This window comes from Panthera onca, chromosome B1 (genome assembly GCF_046562875.1).
Source record: "Panthera onca isolate mPanOnc1 chromosome B1, mPanOnc1 haplotype 2, whole genome shotgun sequence".
Lineage (NCBI taxonomy): Eukaryota > Metazoa > Chordata > Mammalia > Carnivora > Felidae > Panthera > Panthera onca.
The window spans coordinates 73,240,648-73,267,912 of NC_138342.1; the positions used below are offsets into that span (position 1 = coordinate 73,240,648).

The window sequence follows — 27,265 nt, forward strand, 5'->3', positions numbered from 1 at the left end:
AGAAGATGCCATTAAGAACATGAATTGTTAAAGTTCCAGGGTAGAAAAATTCACACACAACATTTATCTGACAAGTGATTGGTATCTAGTATATAAAGCACTCCTACAACTCACATCAGGCAAATGATTTGAATAGACCTTCAAAAAGAAACATACGTGAGTGGTCAATAAGCACATGACACAGTACCCCAAATCATTAGTCATCAGGGAAATACACATTAAAACCAAGTAAGCTACCACTATACCTTCTCTGGAATGGCTAAAATTAAAAAGATGGAAGTCCTGGAATAGAAAAACATAATTAAAGCAAAAAAAAATCCAAACAGTTGTTCCTTCTAGGTAACAGGGACAAGGATCAACTGAGGAGGGGCACCAGGAACTTTCTGAGGTGTTGTCAATGTTCTACATCTTCATAATTGTTTGGATATTTAATTATCTAAATTAATATAGGTGTATAAATTTGTAATATTTGTCAAATGACATATTTAAGATTGTATATTTCACTGTATGAAATTTTACATCAAAAAGTAAACAAATATTGAACTCTAATGAACTTTATGCTTAAGTATTTAGAGGCAAAGTGTATGGATACGTGTAACTTAAAATGAAATACATAAAATATAAGATGTGTTGGGAGATGGATAAAGAATGGATAGATCCACATGTAATAAAGTACACGGAGTAAAATGTTAATCACACCATCTATGTGAATTAGCATATGTGTGTTCATTGTAAAATTCTACTTTCTATCTTAAAAATTTCATAATAAAATATTGGGAGAAATATATAAGAAATCAATGCAGTTTCATTCATATTGAAATCTTTCTAATACATCAAATCTAGTTTTCTAAAAACTGCTTAAGGAACCAAGACTCCTTGGAGAAATGGCTAATTCCAGGTCCATGACAGGAAAAGTACTATTAAAAGTACATAGAAGCCAGTTTGAAAAGTCTCCCACTGGCTAATGTGGCACATTTTATACAAACAATAAACAAAAGGCTTACAATTCATTGAATTATAAAAGAATCCATGAGTCCATGATAATAGTAAAAAGACAAAAGGGGTAAGATGGGGGGGGTGCTCTTCTTTACAGAAAAATGCCTATTAATAAATATAGAAGAAATACTAGAATTAGAAAATTTGCACCCCCAGCAAAATAAATTATTTAAGCAAATGCCCTCAATATATGCTTACGACATTGTTGTGTGAATGCTGGGCAACAGACTATTCAGTTGGTGTCAAAGATTACTTATCAATTACACATGGAGAAAAGTCATTTTACAAGAGAGATCTGGCAGACACTACCTCAACCAGGTGATCAAACTTGACATCATCAAATAAAGAAGTATGTAGACATTATATACTTCCTAATGTAATGCAATTAGAAACACAAAACAAAAAGATTAACCTCAATCTACTAATGAAGTAACAGATAAATCTAGACTGTGGCACATTTCACAACAGGAGTTGGCAAATTGTTTCTGTACAGGCCCAGAAAGTAAACATTTTAGGCTTCGTAAGCTAGAAGGTCTCTGTTGCAACTATTCAACTTTGTGTTGTGGTGTGAACGGGTATGGTTATGTTCCAATACAACTTTATCTACAAAAAAAAAAAAAAAAAAAAAAAAAAAAAAAAGGTAGGTCTTGACCAACGGGCTCTAGTTTGCCCATCTCTGTTCTGTTCCATGATACTTGTCCATGTGTCTAAAAAAAAAGTCAATATCATCAAAGAAGAAAAAAGGCAGAATGTTCTAGATTAAAGCTACAAGGCAGGGGCACTTGGGTGGCTTAGTCAATTGGGCAACTGACTCTTGATTTTGACTCAGGTAATGGTGTCCTGGTTTGGGGGTTCTAGCCCCACATCGGGCTCTTGGTGTGTCAGTGCAGAGCCTGCTTGGGATTCTCTCTCCCTCTCTCTCTGCCCCTATCCCACTCATTTTCTCCCTCAAAATAAATAAATAAACTTAAAAAAAAAAAAGGCTGCAGGGCAATAAAACTCAGTGTTAGATCCTTGATCTGATACTGGACTTTAAAGATATTCTGGGGACACATGAAGACATTAGAATAAACATTAAAAATTACTTTTGTTTATTGTGTCAATGTTAAATTCCTTCAGTGTAATAATAGGATTGAGATAATGTCCTTGTTTTTACAAGATATATGCTGAAAACATGTCTGAAAATTATTTTCAAAAAGGAAAGATAAAGCAGATATAGCAATATGTTAAAAACAAAATAGGCCATCTACTATTCTGTGTTCAATACAATGGGTATGTAGGAGAAAAACAAACCACAACAGTTCACTGAAAACAAAATGAATAGCTCAAAGGGCAACATATAACAGAAATTTTCTTGAAAACTGTAACTACTTTTTGGAACTTCAAGGAATATAATTACATTTTATTTTACCAAAAACTACTTCTAAAGTTTCCAAAAATATAAGATCTATTTTGCCAAGGATGTTAAAATACCAACACCAAACTTATCTCCATTTTTAAATCTTGAAAAAAGAATGATTCACAGGTGGCCTTAATTTTTGCTAAGGTCTAATCAACAAACATGATACTATGCTTGTATCTGCCCTGTCAAAGTCTATAATGAATGTTTAATCAAAATATTTTTATGTTAGTCTTAGCACTTTATGAGAGAAGTTCCCTGCTTTTTCTCTAAATATCCCAAGTTAAACTCATTCTTTTCCTAGCCCTCAAATAAGCTTTTCTTCCTTTAGGGCTTGCCTTGATGAGGGTAAGAAACATCTACCCACTCTGATCTGGAAGTCATTCCTCTGAGGTTTTTATCTATTTACCATCTTCCCCTTCTTATCCCTTTAGTTTAGGCACTTCTTAAGTCTCATTTGGACTATAGCTTCCTACTTTTTAATCCACTATGTCTGTTGACAGGAGTGATCTGAGCTTATTCCCTGATTAAAACTGTTCCATGACTTTCTACAATCCAAACTCTACAGCACTGCATGATTACACCAGACTATTTCTGCAGGTTCATTTCCTGCTGCTTCCTGAGACACACTATACACAGTAAGACCAAGATTTTTCAAGTCTATAAAAATGCACATTCTGTCTTATACCTCCTTGCCTTTGTACACTCTTCTCTCTTTGCAACACACTTTCTTAGAACCCTTAAGTTCTATCTTGGCTACTCAGTACAAATGTAATTTCTCCACGACTTCAACATAGGTGAAGTAATAGTCATCTGCCTTCTTCTTAGTTTGCATATTACAATACGGAGAAGATTATGTCTCCTCATTTATGTGCCAAAGTGACCTATATGCTAATGATTTTTAAATTTGTATATTTGTCCAGTCTTCTCTTCTAAACCCCAAACCTATTTCCAACCATGATCTTGAATTGACATCTCCATTTGGAAGACAGTGAAACTAAAGCAAAGAGCTTAGGGAGCACACAGTAGGGCCAGGGCTCAAATGATTAGGTACATGGTCTCCAACCAGCTCATTCCCCAGGCCAGGAACATGAGAGTCATCTTCAACACTTTCCTTTCCCTTCATCTCTCACACAAAATGCATCACCAAATTCTAATTCTGTCATTAATAAAGATCTCAATAAGTCTACTTCTCTTCATCTCTACCCACTCCAGGCTTCCATAAGTTATTGCTTGGACAACTGCAGTTGTTCTAACTGGTTTTCCCATTTCTACTTTTGCTCTCTCCCGACTGTATTCACCACATAGGAACCAGAATTGTATTTTCTTTCTTTCTTTTTTAAAAAATTTTTAGCGTTTATTTATTTTTGAGAGAGAAAGAGAGTAACCTGGAGAGCGGCAGAGAGAGGGGGAGACACAGAAGCTGAAGTAGGCTCCAGGCTCCGAGCTGTCAGCACAAAGCCCAATGCAGGGCTTGAACTCACAAACCCTGAGATGATGACCTGAGCCAAAGTCATATGCTTAACCGACTGAGCCACCCAGGCACCCCCAGATTTTTATTTTCTAACCATAAATTTGGTCATAGTTTTCCTTATTTCAAGTTTATCAATGGTTTGCCATTTCATTTTGGTGAAATTTCCAATGTCTTATTAGCCTATAAGGTCTTTCTTTAGCATTATGTGGAAATACTCTCTGCATCTCTCACAGGGCTTCAGCCTCCTGCCAGTGGCTAGGTTCCCTTCATCTAACGCCAAGACCTTCTCACACTGTTACAAAGTTTGAAATTCTCTTCCCCCACACCTACTCTCACTCGTCTTTGGTCTCAAAAGAAATCTAACTTCCCTTAAGAGGTGTTCCCTGATGCATCAGCTTAAATCAGGTGCCCTTGGTATATGCTGTCAGGGCACTGTTTTCCTTCCTAGCAATTTACACAAGTTGCAACCAAATATTTGAGTATTAGTCTATGTTCCTCACTAGGTTGAAAACTTTTTGTATCAAGTTCAATATCTAGATGCTCAGCTTCTAGTTCAGTGCCTGATGTAAGACAGACAATTAAATATTTTGAAAACATAAATTAATAATGTGAGCTAAAATAACACAGGATGGTAAGACAAAGAGAAGAAATAATCAAAACAGACACAATCCAGCATGAAACGACCAAAAGGACTAACATCAAAAGATAGACAAAATTTAGAATATGTAAGCAAAATCACTATGGGCCAAGACAGAAAAGAACCAATTGTAATGATACGTATAATTTAAGTATTTACATTCTCTCCAATTATGCCAATTTTTTCAAAATCCAAGATTAACTCTAAACCGAAACTTTAGTAATCTAAATTTATGTTTCTATCCTGATGCTTATGATCTAACACAAATTATCTCTCTGTGCTTTCTTCTTCCTCAAAGACACTTAACATTTCTGCTGTGAAAATAAACAGTAATTAAAATGTAAACTTAAGGGGTAAATTGGATAGCCAAAGGAATCTTGAAAAAGAAAAGCAGAGCTGGAGGCATCAAAATTCTGGACTTCCAGTTATATTACAAAGCTGTAGTAATCAAAACAGTACGGTACTGGCACAAAAAATAGACACATAGATGAATGGAACAGACTAGAAAATTCAGAAATAATCCCACAATTACATGGTCAAGTAATCTTTTACAAAAGAGGCAGTAATGTGTCATGGGAAAAAGACAGTCTCTTCAACAAACGATGTTGGGAAAACTGGACAGCAACATGCAAGAAAATGAAACTGGACCACTTTCTTACACCAATCACAAAAAGAAACTAAAAATGGGCTAAAGACTTAAATATGAGACCTGAAACCATAAAAATTCTAGAAAACAGGCAGTAACCTCTTTGACATTGGCCATCGCAATGAGGCCATCGCAAGGAGATATATCTCCTGAGGCATGGGAAACAAAAGCAAAAATAAACTGTTGGGACTCATCAAAATAAAAAGCTTTTTCTGCACAGTGAAGGAAACAATCAATAAAAGAAAATAAAACTAAAAGGCAACCTATGGAATGGGAGAAGGTATTTGCATATCCAACAAAGGGTTAGTATCCAAAATATATAAAGAACTTATACAACTCAATACCCAAAAAACAAATTAAAAAATGAGAAGACAAGAACAGACATTTTGCAAAGAAGACATCAGCTGATGAATGCATAAAGAAGATGTGGTTTATATATACAATGAAATACTACTTGGCAATGAGAAAGAATGAAATCCTGCCATTTGCAGCAATGTGGGTGGAACAGGAAGGTATTATGCTAAGTGAAATAAGTCAGTCAGAGAAAGACAGATATCATGTTTTCACTCATATGTGGATCTTGAGAAACTTAACAGAAGACCATGGGGGAAGGGAAGGGGGAAAAAAGTTACAAACAGAGAGGGAGGGAGGCAAACCATAAGAGACACTTAAATACAGACAACAAACTGACAGTTGATGGGGGTGGGGTGGGGGAGAGGGGAAAGTGGTGATGGGCATTGAGGAGGGCACTTGTTGGGATGAGCAATGAGTGTTGTATGGAAGCCAATTTGACAATAAGTTATATATATGTGTGTGTGTGTGTGTGTATGTGTATATGTGTGTGTGTGTGTATATATATATATATATGTGTGTGTATATATATATGTGTATATATATACACACATATATATATATATATATATACATATATATATATATATATATATAAAGACATACAGATGACCAACAGACACATGAAAAGACGTTTATCATCACTTACCATCAGGAAAATGCAAATCAAAACCACAGTGAGATATCACCTCAAACCTGTGAGAATGGGTAAAATCAACAACACAAGAAACAACAGGTGTTGGCAAGCATGCAGAGAAAAAAGAACCCTTGTGCCCTGTTGGTGGGAATGCAAACTGGTGCAGCCACTCTGGAAAACAGTATGGAGTCTCCTCAAAAAATTAAAGATAGAACTAGCTTACTATCCAGCAATCGCCCTACTGGGTATTTACCCAAAAGATACAAGAACACTAGTTAAAAGGGATACATGAACCCCAATATTTATAGCAGCACTATTTACAATAGCCACGGTATGGAAGCAGCCCAAGTGTCCATCAGTTGATGCATGGCTAAAGAAGAGGTGGTATGTATGTATGTATGTATGTATGTGTATATAGACATAATATTTCCCATAAAAGAAGGAAATATTATTATTCAGCCATAAAAAGAAGGAAATCTTGCCATTTGGAACAACATGGATGGAACTAGAGTATAATGCTTAGTGAAATAAGTTACTCAGAGAAAGACAAATACCATATGATTTTACTCATATGTGTAAATTAAGAAACAAAACAAATGAGCAAAGGGAAAAAAGAGAGAGAGGCAAATCAAGAAGCAAATTGTTAACTATAGAGAACTGATGGTTACCAGAGGGGAGATGGGTGGCAGGATGGGGGAACTAGGTGATGCGGATTAAGGAGTGCACTTGTGATGAGCACTGGGTGCTCTATGGAAGTGCTGAATCACTATATTGCATACCTGAAACTAATATAACATTGTATGTTAACTAATTGGAACTTAAAAAATAACTTTAAAAATATACAAAAAAATAAAGACTTAAAATGAAAAAAAAAAAAACAAACAAAAAGCAACAACAACCAAATAAACTTAAGGAGTAAACAGTTTGAAAAGTACAGTATCATTCAGTATCATACAGTATTAGTAGTATGACTGAAACGGGGAATAAAAAAATACCTTTGCCCAGTGACAGACCAACATCATAATAAAAAAAAATCTGATACAGAATTTTTCTCATTAGTTATTCTGTTCTAAAATCTATTCAATGGAAGGGTGCCTGGTGGCTCAGTCGGTTAAGCATCAGACTTCTCCTCAGGTCATGATCTCACGGTCCGTGAGTTCAAGCCCTGCGTCGGGCTCTGTGCTGACAGCTCAGAGCCTGGAGCCTGCTTCAGATTCTGTGTCTCCCTCTCTCTCTGCCCCTCCCCTGCTCACATTCTGTCTCTTTCTCTCTCTCAAAAATAAACAAACATTAAAAAAATTAAATAACTAAAATCTATTCAATAGATCATAGGCAGATTGAATCTTAATATACCGTAACCCTTTAGTCATGTCACTTCTTTTACTCACAAACCTTCACTGCCAATATTTTTAACATAGAATTAATTCACACAGCTACTTATGAAAAACACTAAGGTTGCAATTGGGAGCCAAATGGAAAAGTACATTAAACTGAAAGATAATTTATAAAGGAGAAAACGTAAGTAATATAGAATTCCATTAGAAATAAATAACACGCAATTTAGAACTGGGTCTTATTTTTCTGTACTTGCTCATAGACAAAGATAACACCTAATGGTGGTAAGGATATGTGCAATAGACACTCTCATATTTTCCAGCGGCTGTGTCATTTTTTATAACTCTTTAGTAAAAATTTAACTTAGCAATAGATTTCAAGGGCCATAAAATATTTATACCTTTGAACTAGTGAATCCACTTTTAGCAATCTATCCTGTGGATGAAATTCTAACTAAGAAATAAAGCTCATGCCTAAAAATATTTAACCAAACAGTACTTACAGTACTGAATATATTATAACACTGAAAACATCTGAAATACAAAATACGACAATGGTCATCACTGTTACTATGAGCCCTTGCTAATATAGAAAATGCTTACACCAATAAATTAAGGGAAAATATCTTTCTCAAATATATCACATACATGTAGGAAGAGAGTGCTTTAAGAATCATCTGTAAGATATATAGAGCTATTTATGCCTATAAAGTCGAGGTACAAGAGTCCCTAACAAACAAGCAGATTTTACAGCTGCATGTGATAGTAACAGCATGGGGCAATGAATAAATGTCACCACAACGAGTAAAAAGTCTGACTATCCAGGCCTGACGTTATGAAACTTACATGTAATTTTCCATAGCAATATCCACATTGTAGGTAAGGCATTAGATTCCTAGAATACTCCACTAAAGCCTATTTAGCTTATAACATTGAAAGTTTGGTAGGCTAGCCTTATCAGCCTGTATTTCAAATGCTTAGTTGACACATGATTTTCAGGATGGCTGATGAGAGTAAGTTGTTTGCAATTGGATTCCTTTACATACAAAACATGTCTAATGTTGGTAATGGAATAACAGCTGTCTTCATGGAGAAAAATACAGTCACTTTAAAATTAATTCAAAGATTTTGCATTTAAGAAAGACTCTGAGTTATCAGTTAAAAGTAAAATAAGAAAACTTTCACTAAGCCCTACATGCTTACTCCATGACCCAGGCTATATATATCACTTACTAACATATATTATCATTAATTCTCACAACTACTCTGCAAAGGAGGTAGTATAACATAATGTAGCATATAGAACTAAACAACAGGAGGCAATAAAAGGGTAAAGAATTTGAGCTTCAGAAGCAAATATCACCCTGGCACTTACCTATGTAGGGAAAGTTAACTAGCCTCTATAAGCCTCTATCTTCTCATCTATAAAGAAGGAAGGAAGGGGCACCTGGATGGCACAGTCGGTTAAATGTCTGACTCTTGATTTCTGTTCAGGTGATAATCTCATGGTTTGTGAGATCAAGCCCTGTGATGGGCTCTGCACTGACAATGTGGAGCCCGCTTGGGATTCTCTCACTCCCTCTCTCTCTGCTCCTCCCCTGCTCGTGCTCGCTCTCTCTCTCTCTCTCTCTCTCTCAAAATAAGTAAATAAAATTAAAAAAAAAAAGTTAGGAGGAAGGGAAATGCAGTAGACTTACTGCTATTTACCCAGTATTAGTAAAATTCCCTCCAGACACATGCTAGGGTTGTATTTCCTGTCCCCACTGTGACTGGGTTGGGTAATGTGATTAGTTCTGAGCAATGAGTTATGAATAAAAGTGACAGAATTACTTCTGGGCCAGAGCTTTTGATTGTCAGCACAAGATTCTACAGGACTCTTTCTTTTTCCTCTAGCACAGTAACTGGCCACATTTGAGATGGGCTGCTCTGTCAGTACACGTCTCTCAGTGACCAGCTGAAGCAGAGCCCCCTTGTCACTGAAGTATAACCAAGGCTACATGGATGGATAAAGGTCATTTCTATCCTACAGTACTGTGATGATTTAATGAAGTAATATTAGAAGTATTTCCACAGTGTCTAGAATAGAGTAAGTACTCAGTGTCATCATTATTAGATGTTACTATTCTTATAAATTAGAGTACTGAGATCATAAAGTATCCTACAATGTACCTCAGGATACACTACTATTAAATGACAGAGTTGCTTCTGTAAAGCTATAAAGCCGGAAATCTTTTCATTAAAGTCACCTTCTTCTTTTATCTGATGTAGCAAAAAACTAAAAGGCCTCTAGTAACTATCTCTTTGTTCATATACGTGTTTTTGTTGTTGTTTCAAAACCTTATCTCTCTTGCAGAAAAAGATTTTCTTTTATTCTCTAAGTTTGTTTTCTGTTATTTGCTGTTTATTTCATTTAATAAATTTTATCAAATAGCATGGCAACTGTTACGTAAGATTTAATCATCAAACATCTTTATGGTTTGGCTACAACCCATCTTTCAGAATTTATCTTTTATTGCTTCCCTTTATAAACCTTCTGTCCATGCTAGTTTGGCCTATAAATCGTACAGAACATACAACACTCATTTTCTCCTTCGAGTCTTTGTTTATGCCACTGCAACTGAAATCCTTCCTTTGTCCAGTTTTCCAATTCTTCTTTTTAAAAATTTAAGTTCTCTTTCTTCCACAAAGTCAGCTCTAATCAATTTCATAGCACATATGGTCTATTTTACTTATTTAAAACATAATTTCATAGGATTTTATAAGATAGCTCTGTATTGCAGGGGCATATTCTCAGAATCCCTTGTCAGGAGGGTTCTGGTTAATTTCTTCCAATGGGGAATTCTCCTGAGATCTAGAAGGCAGAGGAAAGGACGACCTACTTTGGGTATAATAACTGGCTCACAGAACTGCCTGAAAGCAAGTAAATTAGAATCACTTACACTGTCACATTTTTGATGGAATTTACTGTCGATCCCTTCAAACCACATCTAACAAACCGAGAAACCATCACCACTGTCATGAAAAACCATTAGCCCAGACTTAAAAAAAAGCCTCTGCTGTTCAAGAGTTAAACAATCCCTGAGTCACCAAACTTCTTCCAACAGGTAGCAAGCTGTAGTTTAATAAAGACACACTCACTATAAGAGCAATAATGAGCAAGAGGGGATTCTAAAAGGTAAAGGCAGCAGCCAGAGAGAAAACAGACAATGGAATCCTTGCAGAAAACAGAATCTAGGCCTAATCAAATCACCTCCACTTCTTCCTGTGCACCTGTCTGTAAGTGTGTGCATTCGCGTGTGAATGGGATTGTTTAGTCCCATTTGTATACGGGTATATGTGTGTGTGTGTGTGTGTGTGTGTGTGTGTGTGTGTGTGTGTGTGCGCGCGCGCGCGCGCGCGCGCAGGCAGGGACACCCTGTCTTATTACTGCGTAGATTCTCCAATCAAGAGGAAGCATGTCTGGCCCCGACAGAGTACTAACACATCACCAAGAAATTCTGGAGCTTGAGCTGATTGTAATGACTGGTTGGTTTTTTGGATTTTCATCGTCACAGAAGGATTGAGTGTGTTTTCTGCACAGTAAGAGAAATGGAAAAATATATTTGGCAAACAGAAGGGTAGGCTGGGGCAACAAGTTTTCCCCAACTCCTACTTCACTTTCCTTTTCCTAGGCACACCAGAAAATTACATTTCCCAGATTCCCATGGATGTTACTGAGTTCTGAAATGTGAGTAGAAGGGACAGGTGTTGTTTCTGTGCTGAGGCAGTTAAGTGCCTGTGAACTTTTCACGTACTCCTTTGTTCAGTCCTGATATTAGAAGCAAACACTTTTTAGATGACACAGTTGAAGGATGGAAGCAGCCTGTGATCTGAATCACTGTTTTGAGGCTCACTGCTTATGAATCTCTCCCTCCTTCCATCAGAAAATGACTAGAGTGGGAAATAAACTTTTTAAAACAAATCCAATTGTATTATAGGGATTTTTGTTATAGCAGTTAGCATTAATAACTTTGATTAGACTTTGGTCATATTTGTAGAACAGGGCAAACCAGGGAAAATGGGAACAAAAAGGCCAGTGAGATCTTTAGGATTAGTGAAAAATCAAAGAAACCAGGCTAAGATTTGATAGTTTGCAAAATAGGATGGTGAATCCAAAGGTTGACCTGAGATCCAAAAATCGGTCTAGCACATGTAATGTTTTGTATGCATGTCTGGTATCCAACCTAGTTCCTTGAGGAAGAAGACAATGGCTTTTCAAATTTACATCCCTAACACCTGGCACAGGATATATTGATGAAATATCCAACACTTCAAGGTGTTTATCAAAGCAGGGCAGATTTGTAAGAGGAGATGTTTCAGGCTTGGGAAGGTCAGGGATTCAGGTGTGGAAACCCAGTCTTAGCAAATTGGGTACTCGGGACTATGAGACCAGACTATGTACTGGATTCCATGAGAGTGCCTAATCTAGAGATACTCTCATAAGGTTCTTCTGTTCCTTGGCCTATGGTTACAATTGCTTACAGCAACTGGAAAGAAAGACAGGGGTTAAGTGAGCCAAATTATTAGATTGAGAGATAAGGTAGGTACATCCAGATACATCAAAATTTGAATTTTTATTTAAGGTAAATACTCAACCCTGTATTATATTTTTACTTGATAGTTTGTGTATATTATAAAACAAAAGAAATTTGTGTATAAAACACAAGAAAATGCTAGCCAAATAATTGAATCTACCGGTCATTAATTCTAAAGAGATTCCAAGAATTCTTCAAATGGTTCAGTGGTAACTTAGGAAACCAAATAAAGAATATGCTTATAATAAATAACAGATTTAATCATAGATATAACTCTAATGATAAATTAACAAAATGATTTATAAAAATCTTATGCTACTGGGTTGCCTGGCTGGCTCAGTTGGTAGAGCATACAACTCTTGATCACCCGGTTTCGAGCTGTAGCCCCATGTTGGGTGTAGAGATTATAAATAAATAAATAAATAAATAAATAAATAAATAAATAAATATCTCATGCTACTAAGCACTGAAGAGATAGCTTTGAAAAGTGATTTCCTAAGATAATGAAAGAGGCAAAAAAGAAACAGAAAATGTTATCATCCAGCACCCATAGAGGAGATGGCAAGATATAAAGCATTTTCTATCTAGTAAAATAAACATATATTCATATATAAAAACATATGGGGGCAGAAAAAGCAGATGGAAAATTATTTTAAGAAAAGTTCAAGAGAGATAAATCAGGAAAAAATACAGTTAAAAGCCAAAAGTCTTAAATTCCAGATATAATTATGTGTTTAATGGTTATTGAACCCCTTCCAAATGAAAAATGTACTAAATTTGACTGAATTCTCACAAAAGCAAATTTCCCATAACCACACACACACGCATACACACTCACTGCTTTCATACAGAATAAGATAAAAAAAATTGATTAATTCATTTGTTCATTCTCAAGTATTTATCAATGGATCACTATGTGTCTGACATTGGGAAAATATTACCAAAAATCAAACCCAAACAAAACACACAAAAAAAATAAGGAAGGAAGGAATGAAATGACATGATCCCAGAAAGAGTTCTCTAATATAATAATGGACACTCAAGACATCAAAAAAAGCTTTTAGTAAACAGAACAAATACACTCAAAAGAATTGATCATCAAGCTTCAGTATCAAACCATACAGAAAACATACTTATAATACATGCCTATTGGGGGAAAAGCTGTCTGACATTAGGAAAAAAAAATCTACCATACAAATAATAGATACAAAGAAGACAGGGAGGAATAATGAGATCAATGAAATGGAAAATGAAGATACAACAGAGAATCAACAAAACTAAAATCTGGTTCTTTGCAAAGACTAATAAAGTTTCTGGCAAGCCTAATCAAAAGCAAACAAGAAAAAAGTTCCCAAAAGATAATATTAGAAATGAAAAAAAAGTTTAAAGATTTAATAAAGATTTAAAAAGAAGAGGAAACACTGAAATATTTGATGCTGATAAATTTAGTTAAAATAGTTTATATTCTAGAAAATGTAACATCAAAACTAATTCAGAAAAGATAGAGGGGCACCTGGCTCAGTTGGTTAATCGTCCAATTTTAGCTCAGGTCATGGTCTCAGGGCTAGTGAATTGGAGCCACATATGGGGCTCTCTGCTGTCAGTGTAGAGCTGGCTTTGCATCCTCTGTGTCCCTCTCTCTCTGCCCCTCCCCCACTAGCGTGTGCATGCCCTCTTTCTCTCAAAAATAAGCATAAAAAATAAGAAAAGAGAAAACATGAATAGGACTATAAGCATTAAAGATATTGAATCAGTAGTTAAAAATCAACTCACCAAAACAAATTTTAAAAACAAACAAAATAAAAAACAAATAAACCAATAAATAAACCTCACCGGGCCCAGACAGTTTTATATGTACAAGATTGAAGGAATTTGATCATCGTGATCTTAAACTATCTCGGAGATTAGAAAAGACTCTCCTTATCTCATTTTGTTAGGACAGTATAACTTTTACACCAAAAGCAGGTAAAGTGAAACATTTAATTTCTTTTTTTAGTGTTTATTTATTCTTGAGAGAAAGAGCACAAGCGGGGCAAGGGGCAGAGAAAGAGGGAGACACAGAATCCAAAGCAGGCTCCAGGCTCTCAGCTGTCAGCACAGAGCCTGACCCAGGGCTTGAACTCATAAACCATGAGATCATGACCTGAGCCGAAGTCGGATGCTTAACTGACTGAACCACCCAGGCACCTCATGTAAAACATTTATAAACATAGATGCAAAAATACTAAACAAAATATCAGCTATTCAAAACTTGCAAGGTATTTAAAAATATGTATCAAGATCAGCTTCAGAACTACTATGCTCCAGTGATGCATTAGTTTAAGCTTAGATAAATTATCAGTATAACTTCCCACAAGAAAAGAATAAGTGAGAAAAACCATGTAATTATCTTCACAGACACAAAAGGAAACATTTGCTAAAATTTAACTTTCACACAAGATAAATATTCGAAACAAATCATAAATACAAGGGAACCTCCTTAAGGTTATAGGGTTATACCTACAGCAAATAGGTATACCTATTTGTAAGGTTATACCTACAGCAAATATTGTAAACCTAATATGTGTATGTGTGAAGAAAAACATATATGGAAACATACTAACTACTATCATATGGAACAAAAGCAATGAAATAATGAGTTCATTTTGAAGTCTTTACTGAAGGAAAGCTATGTGCCTGGCATTGTGAAAAAATCACACACAAAAAAAGTAAGAAAACGAAATATGCCGTGATGATACCAAAAAGTCAAATGTAGAAACTGTCCATAAAATCAGGAAGGAACTCAAAAAGGTACGCTATCACCATTTCTATTTAGCCTTTACAGTATATAAAAAAAAGATTAAATGATGAAAGGCATGAAAAAAAATCAACAGAACTCATCATTTTCAGATGATATGACTGTCTACAAAGGAAATCAAACAGAAGTGATCAACAAAATATTAGAACTAATGAGAATTTGGCAAGGCCTCTAGATGTAAAAGTCAATAATAAAAATTAGTTTTAACACTAATTATCAGCAACAAAGTTGGAAGACATCATGCATCATGAATATTTCATTTATAGTATACTAGTATAGTACTAGTATAGTATAGTATTTCATTTATAGCATTATAGTATAGTATAGACAAAACGTGGGATACCTAGGACAGTTAAGAAGAAAATTATATTTCTTAAATCAAAAGACATTAAAGAGGTCATGAGCAAATAGAGTTCTATGATGGTCATGAATGGAATACTAATTTTCATGAAATGAATCTATCAATTCAGTTTAAATTCTAACTAAAGTTTCTCATGAAATTTGACAATATTCAATCGAAAAAGCAATGGACCAAGAATGGCCAAAATAATTTTCAAGAAGGGAAGAAAAACTGAAGAAACTGGTTTTACCAGATATCACTATTTAGGACATTCCAATAACATGAGATAAACAAATGGATAAAGCAACCAATAACAAAGCCCAAAACATACAAAACATGTGACATATAATAGAAAGGACATTTCAAACAGTGGGGAAAAGATGAACTATTGAACAGACATGCTACATTGATTTTTATATATAAAATTAGATTCCTACTTTATGCTTACAAAGAATTCAACTTCAGATGGATTAAGACTAACATATATGCAAAGCAAAATTTAAAATTTTTTGAAAACTATAAAGTTGGTTTTCTTAATGACCTCAAGGTATGTGAGGATTTCTCAAACAAGATATAAAGAACACAAAAACTAAAAACTAATAAATTTGACTACATTAAAATAAAAACCTCTTATACATTAAAAGGCACTACATTCAATATAAAAAGAAAACTAAAAAATTGGGAAAAAGTATCTGAGACATATGTAACTGAACTAACAAATTCATAGAGATTATTAAGAAAAAAGCAAACAGGGGCACCTGGGTGGCTCAGTTGGTTAAGTATCTGACTTTCACTCAGGTAATGATCTCACAGTTTGTAGGTTTGAGCCCTGCGTGGTGCTCTGTGCTGACAGCTCAGAGCCTGGAGCCTGCTTCAGATTCTGTTTCCCCCTCTCTCTGCACCTCTCCCGCTCACACTCTGTTTCTCTCTCTCTCAAAAATAAATAAGCATTAAAAAAAATAAAGCAAACAACCCAATAATAAAATTGGCAATGACAGGAAAAAGTAGTACTCAGATTAATTATCAGAGATATGTCCAAGCTTAATAAGCACATGAAAAGCTGCCCATATAAATTAATCAGGATAGACTACATTATAGTGAAGGTACAAATTAACCCAGAAGTCTCAGTGGCTTAACAAAACAGGTTTACTTCTCAGTAATGACACAAATCCAGTGTGGTTTCACAGGGGGCCTCTGCTCCAAAAAAAGCCACTAAGGGACCCATGCTCCACTGTCTAGTTGCTACACTGTAAGAAAGGGCTAGAGAGTCATGCACAATTTTTCAATTCTCTGCCCTCAAAGCCACACTTGTCACTTCTGCTCACAGCCTACTGGCCAGAAGCAGCTGGCTGGCCCCAGCTAACTGCAACCAGGCTGGGAAACATTGGGGAAATGCATGGGTATTCAGTGAATAATAAATGTCTCTGCAACAACTAGAAATTAGAAAAATCCAAATTAAGGCAATAGCAAGACGCATCTCACACTCATTAGACTGGGGAAACAACAACTCTGATATTACCAAGGACTGGTGAGGATGTAAAAAATGGAAACAATCATCTGCAGCTGTTGAGGATATAAATTGGTACAACATGTTAAGAAAATTATTTGTAAATTTGGGACAAATTAGCGATGTACATACTTATGACTCTACTTCCCACATGTGCATAAAAGGTGTTGTGAAAATAATTTACTCAAAAATGTTTTAATAGCAAAATAGTGGAAATAATCTAAATATTGGAGATAACCTAAATATTGGAAAAAACCCAGAATGATACCTAAATAAACTGTCATATATTCTTACCCAAAGTGAGTACTGATAGAGAATACTGAACAGAAAAAAAAAAAAAAGAACTATATTAAGTAGTTAATATAGTATCTGGCACTTGATCAACGTTAGCTCTAATTACCACCACCACCACCACTACTTTTATTAAAAGCAGCAGCATGCAAACTAGCCTTAAACATGGAAATGCATAGTATAAATAATGTCAACTGGAAAAAGTAGAATGCTAATTAGAATGTACACATTAATTAAAGCAATATAAAATGTATGCATGTCCATTAATATTTCTAAGATACTCTAGAAGCTTGGTAAAATTTAATGCTTATTAAATTACTCTATTAATTTGCTTACTGAAAATTAAATTATACTGCCACTAAATTTATCAAAACCCTCCATTTTTAAAATTTCTAGTTTACTAATAGGCATAGGAATTTTTAAAAACATTTAAGAAAACAGGGTTGTGACAACTATTGTCATCATTGAAGAAAATCTCCTTCATAAATAATTCATGGTCCTTGAAACCATTAACATTTGAAAGAAAAATAATTTAACAGTTGCTTCTATTACAAAAATAGAAGCAGTGTATTTGATAACTGCATTATCTTTATTACACCTTTTATAGTTAATATGACTTTGTATACTAAAGGAAACCTCTATAAAAGCATTAAGAGAATCCAATAACTAACTAAAACTATTATGTGCTTATAATTTAAATTTCATCAGCACAGTTTTATCTGGTGATAAAAGGAAGGCAATATATTATCTTTTATTTTATACCTTTATCCTAGCATTGGGTGGATCTGGTATTCATTCTTATACCATGACCTGACCTTGAATTTTTTGCTGAAGCCAAGAACACAGCAATGATAGTGGGAAGTCCAGAGCATAACCCAAAGGAAAGGAGAAGAAAAATAATTTTCTACCCTCAATTCACTGGATGCTATTCAGGGTTTATACTGTGGCCAATGAATATAAGTGTGAGGCTTATTTAGAGACTGAGTACCTGTGTTTGGTAGAAAAAGACCATCTTCTCTAATCCTATTAGGTAACAAGGAGTTGTCTCTATGTTCAATACCTCTTTATAGATCTATTTGATATTGTCTTCTTTATCATCTATTCTGATTATTTGTTTACATATGTACTCTACACAGTATTGGGCATGAAATGGTTATATGAATATGTCCTTGAGTTACCAGGGCTGGTGATTGTTGCTCATTCAGGAAGTGTCATGGCACTGTGTAATGGAGATACTTTTTTTTCAGCTTGGACTCAAATCAAGAAGTGGCTTTCCTACCTAAGGAAGAGAAATATAATCCTTCCTATTGCCTAGGAACAGAGACAGCAACTGTCAGAGAAAACACAGATAGGGACAGATGGCTTAGACTAGAGAGATCTCCAGAGTCGATGGACATATGCCATTTCTGGATTACCATGTTATATCTCTAGCCATATAGGGAACAGAAATACTTAGCTGTCCAAGGCAAATACAGCTGTAACTGGAGATATCTGAGAAATACAGCTATGGAGGCCAAATGGAGTAACATTAATACCAAGGATACACATCATTCTCTTAGCTCACTATGTCACTCTAGAAAGGACACACCAACCATATTTTGAAGGTGTTCTCAGCTTTAGCTTTCAAATATCAACTGGAGGAAAAAAGATCTTAAGATAAAATCCTGGTGAAAGGGTTAGTTCCTTGTAATCTCTTATAGCTCACATGCTCTGCATCATTTCTGGGATTTGAAATTACAAGGATTTTAATCACTCATAAACTAAGCAGAGCTTAGTTTGCTCATGTAAACGTAAACTTGCTCATGAAAGGCCACAGAGAAGCTTAAGTTAAAAACCAAGGCTTAACTAATGAAGTAATTTCTCTATTGAATTAGTTTATTCATGAACTGTACAGCAAGACTGGTAGATAATAAATGTACATTAATTACCGATTTTGTATACAGCTGAAACATTCCAAATAGGATTATTTTCATAAGAATGATACAATCCCTTCAACTTTTATGACAAGTTTTGAGATGATCTTCATTTAGGAGGTGATTCATTTAGGGTCTTTTCACATAAAGGTAGTTATACCAATATAGGAGTTAATAAGCAAATGGTACCTAATGATTTTCCTCAAATCATGCATTTTTTCAAGGCATTTGTTTATGAGTTTATTTTTTACACTGAATTTTTATTAATTCACAATAAATAAAATTTCTATAATACATTGGAATTAATTATACATAAGTTTGTAGACACAGATATTTCAGTGAAAAAAAAAACCCCAAAAATAGTTGGTAGCTGAAAAGGAAAGCATGCTGGATAGTTTCGATAATTTTCCAGAAAAAAATCAAGGTGGAATAGGTTTTATTAAAAAAAAAAAGGTGTTTTTATTTCTTTTAAAAATAAACCACAGACTTACTGTAATTAAGACACTAAGCAATGACTCAATACTTAATTTGCCTTTAAAAATAAAGCCACCATTATTTTTACGGTAACTTGCAGTTAAAAATCAGAGATAAGAATTCTTTTAAATTTTGCTTACAGTGAACTCAAAGTTTGGTGAACATTTTTTTTCTCAGAACTAGGAAAAATAGTAGCTCTATAAATCTCCTGGTGGCCAGTTATGAATATTCTATATACCTAATAGGAGAAGTTCTACTTAAAAGATTAAAGATTAGGAAAGATACTCTAAAATTAACGCAATCACTTTTCTGGTTGGACAAATAATCAAATAACTTTCCATGACATATTTTGGGTTAAAGGGGTTTTTCTTTTCACTGGCAAAACATGTGAATTTTGGATTTTTCTTACAATAAGGAAAACAAAATTTTACACATTAGATTATTCTGTCATAGGCATGACAGTTCTTATTTCTTCCTGGTTAAAATTTACTTAACTGATCGTGTGTTGTTTTTATAATTACGAAAAGTCAATAAAGTGATTTGTATTTAAAAAAAAAAAGAGAAATTACAGCTAAACATTTCACTTTACCCCTCAAACAACCAAGGAAAGATTACTACATTTGACTATTTCCTATGATTTAGGCTTAAAACAATCCTGATTTAATATAAGTAAAACCATGTACTAAAATATATCACTGTTAAATAATAGGAGTATCTTAAAAATTGGGGGATGAATATCACCTTGGATTAAAGCACTAAATGAAAAGTGCTTTTTACGCAACCAGGACCAAAAATACAAATAAAGAAAAAGGCTGAAGGAAATGCAAGACACAGAGCATGGAATCATGAGGACATGAATAACCCTGCTAAATGTTTCACATGGTAGCCCAAAGGAGCAGACATAACTTACCCTGGTTTTTAGAGATGGTTTTTGCATGTCTAAGTCTTTTGTCAGAAGGATGGGTAAGGGGTTCTTACAACTGGCCTCCTATAAAAAAGTATAAAAGAAGTATTAGGAACCAAAGAACATTACCCTAACTGGAAATTACAAGGTTGTAAAAAGCAATTTTGATGGGAGACAAGGCATTTTTGGCTTGAGCTGCTTATAGCAGAAGCCACAGAGACTGTCTTGAGGAACCAAAACATTTCCTTTCTTATTGTTCATCTACAACAGTGAAGCAAGTAAGATAAGATGGTGATGGAGTAGGTATGGGACACACAGAACACATATTCAGAGATGACCATTAAAAAAGTCTCATCTATGCTATCATGTAATTTACACATCCACAGTCAGTTCCTCTCTTCTTTGGAGAAACAGGGGGTTAATTCTCCAAGATATCAACCACCAAACTTAGGGTTGCCAACTTTCCCTACAACATTTTACAAATGCGTTCTTATTCTGTAAATAAGAATCTTAAATGAATTCCTTCAATTAGTTTAGCAAACCACTATTGAACAGGGATAGTTTCACACCAACATCCTGAGGAAAAATATCTGAGTATTTGTTTCCAAAATTACTAAGCTTCTAAGTCCTCGGTTCACACCAAAATAGTACTTGCAAAACTAGCAGAAATTACAAGGAGGCAGCTCACATAGAATTGGATTTACTATTTATTTCTATGTGACAAACAACAACAGTAATAATCTCATTAAAAAATAAAAAAGGGCCTCACTTCTCAGTAGCCACTAATTTGGATACATTTTTCATAAATGATTTCATTTCCAAATTAAGGTAGAAAAAATATATAAGGTCATAGACAACAATAAAACAATAAGACAAAAATAAAAATAAAACAATAAAATAAAATAAGGAGAAAATAAGTTCAATTTCTTTCACTTGCACTATAACATCAACCTCTGTATCCCATTCCTTCCCTCATCATGCTCACCATCCACCACTCCATTATTTAAATTATAGGTTTTTCTCTCCAGTTTACTTAAGGATCAGTTAATTATAACCTTTTAAACAATGTTTTAGTCTACATACTTTATAATATTACTAAAATTTGCTGGAATTTTATTCATTTCTAAAGGGAACAGTACATTATTAAGATAAAATGTCTCTAATGAAAATACTACTACTACTTACTACTAATGAATACTTATTGAATCTTAGGATTTGGAAGGCACTGTGCTAATGTCTTTGCATTAATGCCATTTTTGCCCCCAGTAACCCTATTAGGATTATGTACTATTATCATTACTCCCCCTTAAGGGTAACGTAAAATCTTACAGAAGTACTTGCCCAATGTCACATGGGACTCAAAGATGGCTCTATAACTTTATGAACTCTTTATTACCTCTAATATCCAATATACTTGACATCTTAAACCACTAGGTTGTACAACCATAACATTTTAAAGCCAAAGAGTTTTTAAAAATTAGCTATTCTGCCTGCTCATCTTATTTTACAGATGGGGGATTTGAGGACATCTGAGGTGATGTGCCCAAGATTACACAGAGAGTGAGAGAGCTGAGACCCATGCCTGGACCACAGAGTTGTATGTGGCACCTGTTCCAGCTTTGTGCTAGGGAGCAATATTACCAGACTCAGAGGAGATCAAGAGCCTCCTCTAAGCTGGGGGTAGCTGTGGTCCTGCCAACACTCTCAGCTGCCTGTGGCCTCACGTACAGCCCGATGGAAAGGCCCAAGGATACGTTTCTGAACTCTCCAAACAAGCACGCATTCTAGTCCTACCCTTTCCCACAAGTCACAACACCTGCTGGCAGTAAGCTGCTTACTGGAAATAGTGAATGAACCCATTCCCACTTCTGACTCACTGTGAGAGGGATCAACTATATCCAGCATGACATTTAGGAGATCCAAGTGATTAACTGCATAGTCTATTGCGTAATTTGACTACACTTGGATAATATAATTATGCTTAATCTTTATACCCCTTTTAAAACTACTTGTATATAAATGCTAGAATGTCATGCAAGAAAAAAAAGGCTGACTCTTAAGGGAAGCTAATAGGAATAGCTGACCTTTGTTTATGACTGTCTGAATGTTTACAAATGCCTACAATTCTTTCTTCCTTATGCACAGGCTAAAAGTGATAGTGTTTCTTTATTCCTCTTATCTCCCCCCACCCTGTCCCTGTGAATTAATGAGTACAAGGTTGATGGTCAGCTTTTCCCTATAAAACTCTGAAAATATTTTCTGTAAACTTTTACCTGAAAATGCCGCTTAATGAATTATGTTTATTTTTTTGTTTTAGAACTTTAAATTCAAACAACAGAGACAAAGTAAAATTTAGTAGTCAGAGAACTGAACTGGAAGTCGAGAGATCTGGCTTCTCATCCTGGTTTCCTAACCAACCGGCTATAGGAACTCAGGCAAGCATTTTAACCTTTTGGACATTCCTTCGTTCGAAGATTTATAAAACAATTGGATTAGGTGAATTCTGAGAAACTTTTCTAGTTTATCAAGATTCTATGATTCTTTCAAGAAGAAGCAATATTTACTGACAAAAAGGTAACCCACCACCTGTCTGGAGTTGCATTCCCAATGTCCCGTGAGATTGCTGCTGAAGCGCTGGTCCCCCCTCCCCCCCATGCAGGGGGCAGTGAGCCGGGGGGCTGCAGAGCCACAGAGGGAACACCTCCCACAGGGCTAATGTTGGATTTCTGGAGAAAAATTAATGAATTCCACTAGTAGCTTAAATAAGTAACTGGAAAGAACTCCATGTATTCTTTTAAGACAGATATATTATGGAGTGAAGTGAGAAATATTTTTAAGATAAAACTTTTTTACAGTTATGCCTTTAAAAAAGCCATTTACACTGGCAGGCATATACCTAAGAGAATTAAAAACAAATGTCCACACAAAAACTTGTAGACCAACACTCATAGCCAGAATTATTTATAAAAACCAAAAAGTGGAAACAACCCAAATCACACGATAAATGGATAAAGAAAATATGGTATATCCACACAATGGAATATCAATCAGCTATAAAGAGGACTGAAGTATGGATACCGGCTAGACACAGATTAACCTTGAAAACATCATGCTAAGAGGCCAAGCATAAAAGGACACATATTGTGTGATTACATATATTTTAAACATCTGGAATAGGCAAATAGTGACAGAGTGTAGATTATGGTTGCTGGGGGCTAGAAGGAGGGAAGTGATTCCTAATGGGACCAGTCTATATGAGTTTCTTTTTAGGGTGTTCAAAATGTTCTAGGGGTGCCTGAGTGGCTCAGTCGGTTGAGTGTCCAACTTCGGCTCAGGTCATGATCTCACGGTTCATGAGTTCGAGCCCCACGTCGGGCTCTGTGCTGACAGCTTGGAGCCTGGAGCCTGCTTTGGATTCTGTGTCTCCCTCTCTCTCCCTGCCCCTCCCCTGCTCATGCTCTCTGTCTCTCAAAAATAAATAAATATTTAAAAAAATGTTCTAGAATTAGGTAATGGTTGCCCAACACTGTGAACATCCTAAAAACCAATAAATTCTATATTTTAATTAATTTTTAAATTTACATCCAAGTTAGTTAGCATATAGTGCAACAATGATTTCAGGAGTAGATTCCTTAATGCCCCTTACCCATTTAGCCCATCTCCCCCCTCCCACAAGTCCTCCAGCAACCCTCTGTTTGTTCTCCATATTTAAGAGTCTCTTATGTTTTGCTCCCCTCCCTGTTCTTATTTTTGCTTTCCTTCCCCTATGTTCATCTGTTTTGTATCTTAAAGTCTTATGATATTTGTCTTTCTCTGACTAATTTTGCTTAGCATAATATCCTCTACTTCCATCCATGTAATTGCAAATGGCAAGATTTCATTCTTTTTGATGGCCAAGAAATACTCCGTTGTATATATATACCACATCTTCTTTACCCATTCATCCATCGATGGACATTTGGGCTCTTTCCATACTTGGGCTATTGTCAACAGTGCTGCTATAAACATTGGGGTGCATGTACCCCTTCGAAACAGCACACCTGTATCCCTTGGATAAACACCTAGTAGTGCAATTGCTTGGTGGTAGGGTAGTTCTACTTTTAATTTTTTGAGGAACCTCCACACTGTTTTCCAGAGTGGCTGCACCAGTTTGCATTCCCACCAGCAGTGCCAAAGAGATACTCTTTTTCTGCACCCTCCCCAACATCTGTTGTTACCTGAGTTGTTAATGTAACAAATTGTATATTTTAAATGGGTCAGTCACAGCATGTGAGTAATACCTAAATTTTTTGCAAAGTCATTTAAAGCAAGTCCCCAAACACCCAGGGAGAAGGGAAGAGACCTTGGGTTTGTTTGAACTCCTCCCTTAGAACTTCTTGAAAAGGTTTGAAGGGGGAATGATTTGTGTTTTTAAGTATTAAAGTATATGTGGGCATAAAAATTCACTCTAAAAATTTTAATTGAACCATATCATGTGTGGCATTCTAATGCTAGTCACCAGAGAAGGAGAAGGTAATGATAAACAAATTAGACATGATTACAGGGTATATTTATATTTAAACATTTCATCTGCTGAAATGAGACTTAACTGATTGCTCACTCTAATGACATTTGTGCAATAACCAACTGCTTAAACCAGCTGTGTCACTTTGGTATCCTGAAAACACCATTTAAAAATATAATAGGGATGGAAAAATACTTCATCACAGTTTTGTTGGCCTTACTATTGGACATTAAAAAAAACCAGAAAAAGCACTCACTGTTCCCTCAGCCTAGCACACTACTCACACAGTAATTCACAGGTTTGTTTCCTCATTTCATTCAGATCTTTGTTCAATTTCAGTAGAGAGGATTCCCTTGCTGGAACACCTTATCTAAATTGACACTACTCTCCCCTCCCACTTAATGCTCCCTCTCTCCTCACTCTCTTTCATCTACTTTATTGATTGATTCATTAATTTTTAAGAGAGAGAACGCAAAATTGTGAACAAGGGAGGGGCAGAGGGAGAAAGAACGCCCCATCTCACGACTCCAAGATCAGGATCTGAGCTGAAATCAAGAGCTGGACATTGAACTGACTGAGCCACCCAGGCGGCCCCTCTCTACTCTCTTCATAGCCATTAGCAAAATCTGAATTTAATACTTTAAAACTGGTGGTTGCCAGAGGAGAGGGGGTATGGGGTTGGGCAAAATAGGGGAAGAGGCATGGCAGCTACAGGCTTCCAGTTATGGAAGGAGTAAATCTTGGGAATAAAAGGCTCAGCATAAGGAATATAGTCAATGATACTGTCCTAGTGTTGTACTGGGACACATGGTAGTTAAACTTGTAGTAAGCATAGCATAGTGCATAAACTTGTTGAATCTCTATGCCATACACCTGAAACTAATGTAATGTTGTGTGTCAAGTAAGAAAATTAAAAAAAAAAAATACAAGTTCTAATTCTTTGTCCATCTCACTCTATTCTGTGAAAGGGCTGGTTAGTCTTGCTAGTGAATAGATCCACAGGGCCCAGAATAGAAGCTCAATTGTTGAAGTGAATGGGTAAACCAGATGAATGAGTAATACCCCTTTTCTAACCTTTCACAATCCCCTGGGCATTCTTCCTGTTTTCAATTCCCTCCATCAGCTTACATTTCAGGACTCTTCATTCCTTTGCTAATACACTTAGTTTTCTCCATCCTGTTTTCAATCGCTGCATTCATCTGGAAAAAGCACAACCTTGGATGAATCCAGCTCTATGCCTTCTCTGTGCTGGAAATTGAGCAAATGAAAGTGGTTGGGGAAAGTATAGAATTGGTTGGTGCTTTCATGTTAATTTTATTGCCATAAATGTTGAGTGATCTCTAACGCACAGCAATTCTGCTATAATTCTTTAGCAACTTGATTTCCCATCCTGCAACATGACACTGCCTATCTTCTCTTTTCTCAAACTCCTTTCATTTCATTCTTGCTTCATAGCTCATTGGAAAAACAGAAGCATTGGGGCAGATGCTACTTGCTGCCCCACCATCAAATTTACTAACCTGTCTGCAAACATTCCATCCTTTCTGTCTTCCCTCCAGTTACAATGAAAGATAAGTTGCTGATCCTATCAGCGATTCCCTCCACCCACCCTGGGGTCTTGTCTCCTCTTATTTTCTCAAGGATTTCACTCCATCAATTATCCCCTCATTCCCTCTACTAGGTCATTCCCATTAATCACAAGCACGTTCTGGAATTTTATCTTTTTGGTTTTTAAAACACTTCCTTAATCTCATTTCTCCCACTGTTATGGTCCATTTTTTGGCTTTCTTTTATAGCAAACTCCTTTGAAACAGCGGGTCTTCATTCCTGTCTCTACTTCTTCATTTTCAAAGCCCTCAAAACTGTTTTGTTGTTTTTTGTCATCACAAGGGGTGAAATAGTCACAGCTTAGTCTCCATCTTACTGGGGTTTTTAGCAACATCTGATTCAGGAAACTCCTTATTCTTGAACTACTCTTCTCCATTAGCTGCCAGGACATCACCAGTAGGAAAAAGAATAAATTCCTCCCACTGACCAACTCCACATAGTCTCCTTCCTTTGCTGCTGCTTCTCCTCTAAACAATTAAGTTACATATTTATTGCTTATTGCTTTATTTTCTGGATCATTAACTATATAGAAGTCCTATGGAAGCGAATAATTGGTTTTCTTTACTCACTACTGTAACTACAATGCCATAGAAAAGTGCCTAGAATAGTAGGAGCTCAACAAATACATGTTGGATATGGGGCACCTAGGTGGCTCAGTGTTCAAATCTCAATCTCAGCTCAGGTCTTGATCTCAGGGTCATGAGTTCAAGCCTCCACTGGGCTCTCTGCTGGGCATGAAACCTACTTAAAAAAATGCGTGTTGAATAAATGAATGAAGTTGGGGTGACTCAAGAGTTGATTAAAAAAATCTTCCATTCCTAAATGATACAATGATCTCAACCACTTTTATGGCTTTTATTATTTTTTAATGTTTATTTT

The 27,265-nt window shown here is 35.6% G+C and overlaps 1 protein-coding gene across 5 annotated transcripts in view; it reads right to left on the reverse strand.

The window, feature by feature from the left end:
• Positions 1–27,265, reverse strand: part of FAM13A (family with sequence similarity 13 member A) — a 368,680-nt gene that overhangs the window by 166,289 nt on the left and 175,126 nt on the right. For all 5 annotated transcript variants that reach the window (XM_078445913.2, XM_078445914.2, XM_078445911.2 and 2 more), the window contains exon 6: positions 20,281–20,358. In XM_078445913.2, coding sequence (XP_078302039.2) covers positions 20,281–20,358 — 78 coding nt within the window. The remainder of the gene's footprint in view (positions 1–20,280; positions 20,359–27,265) is intronic.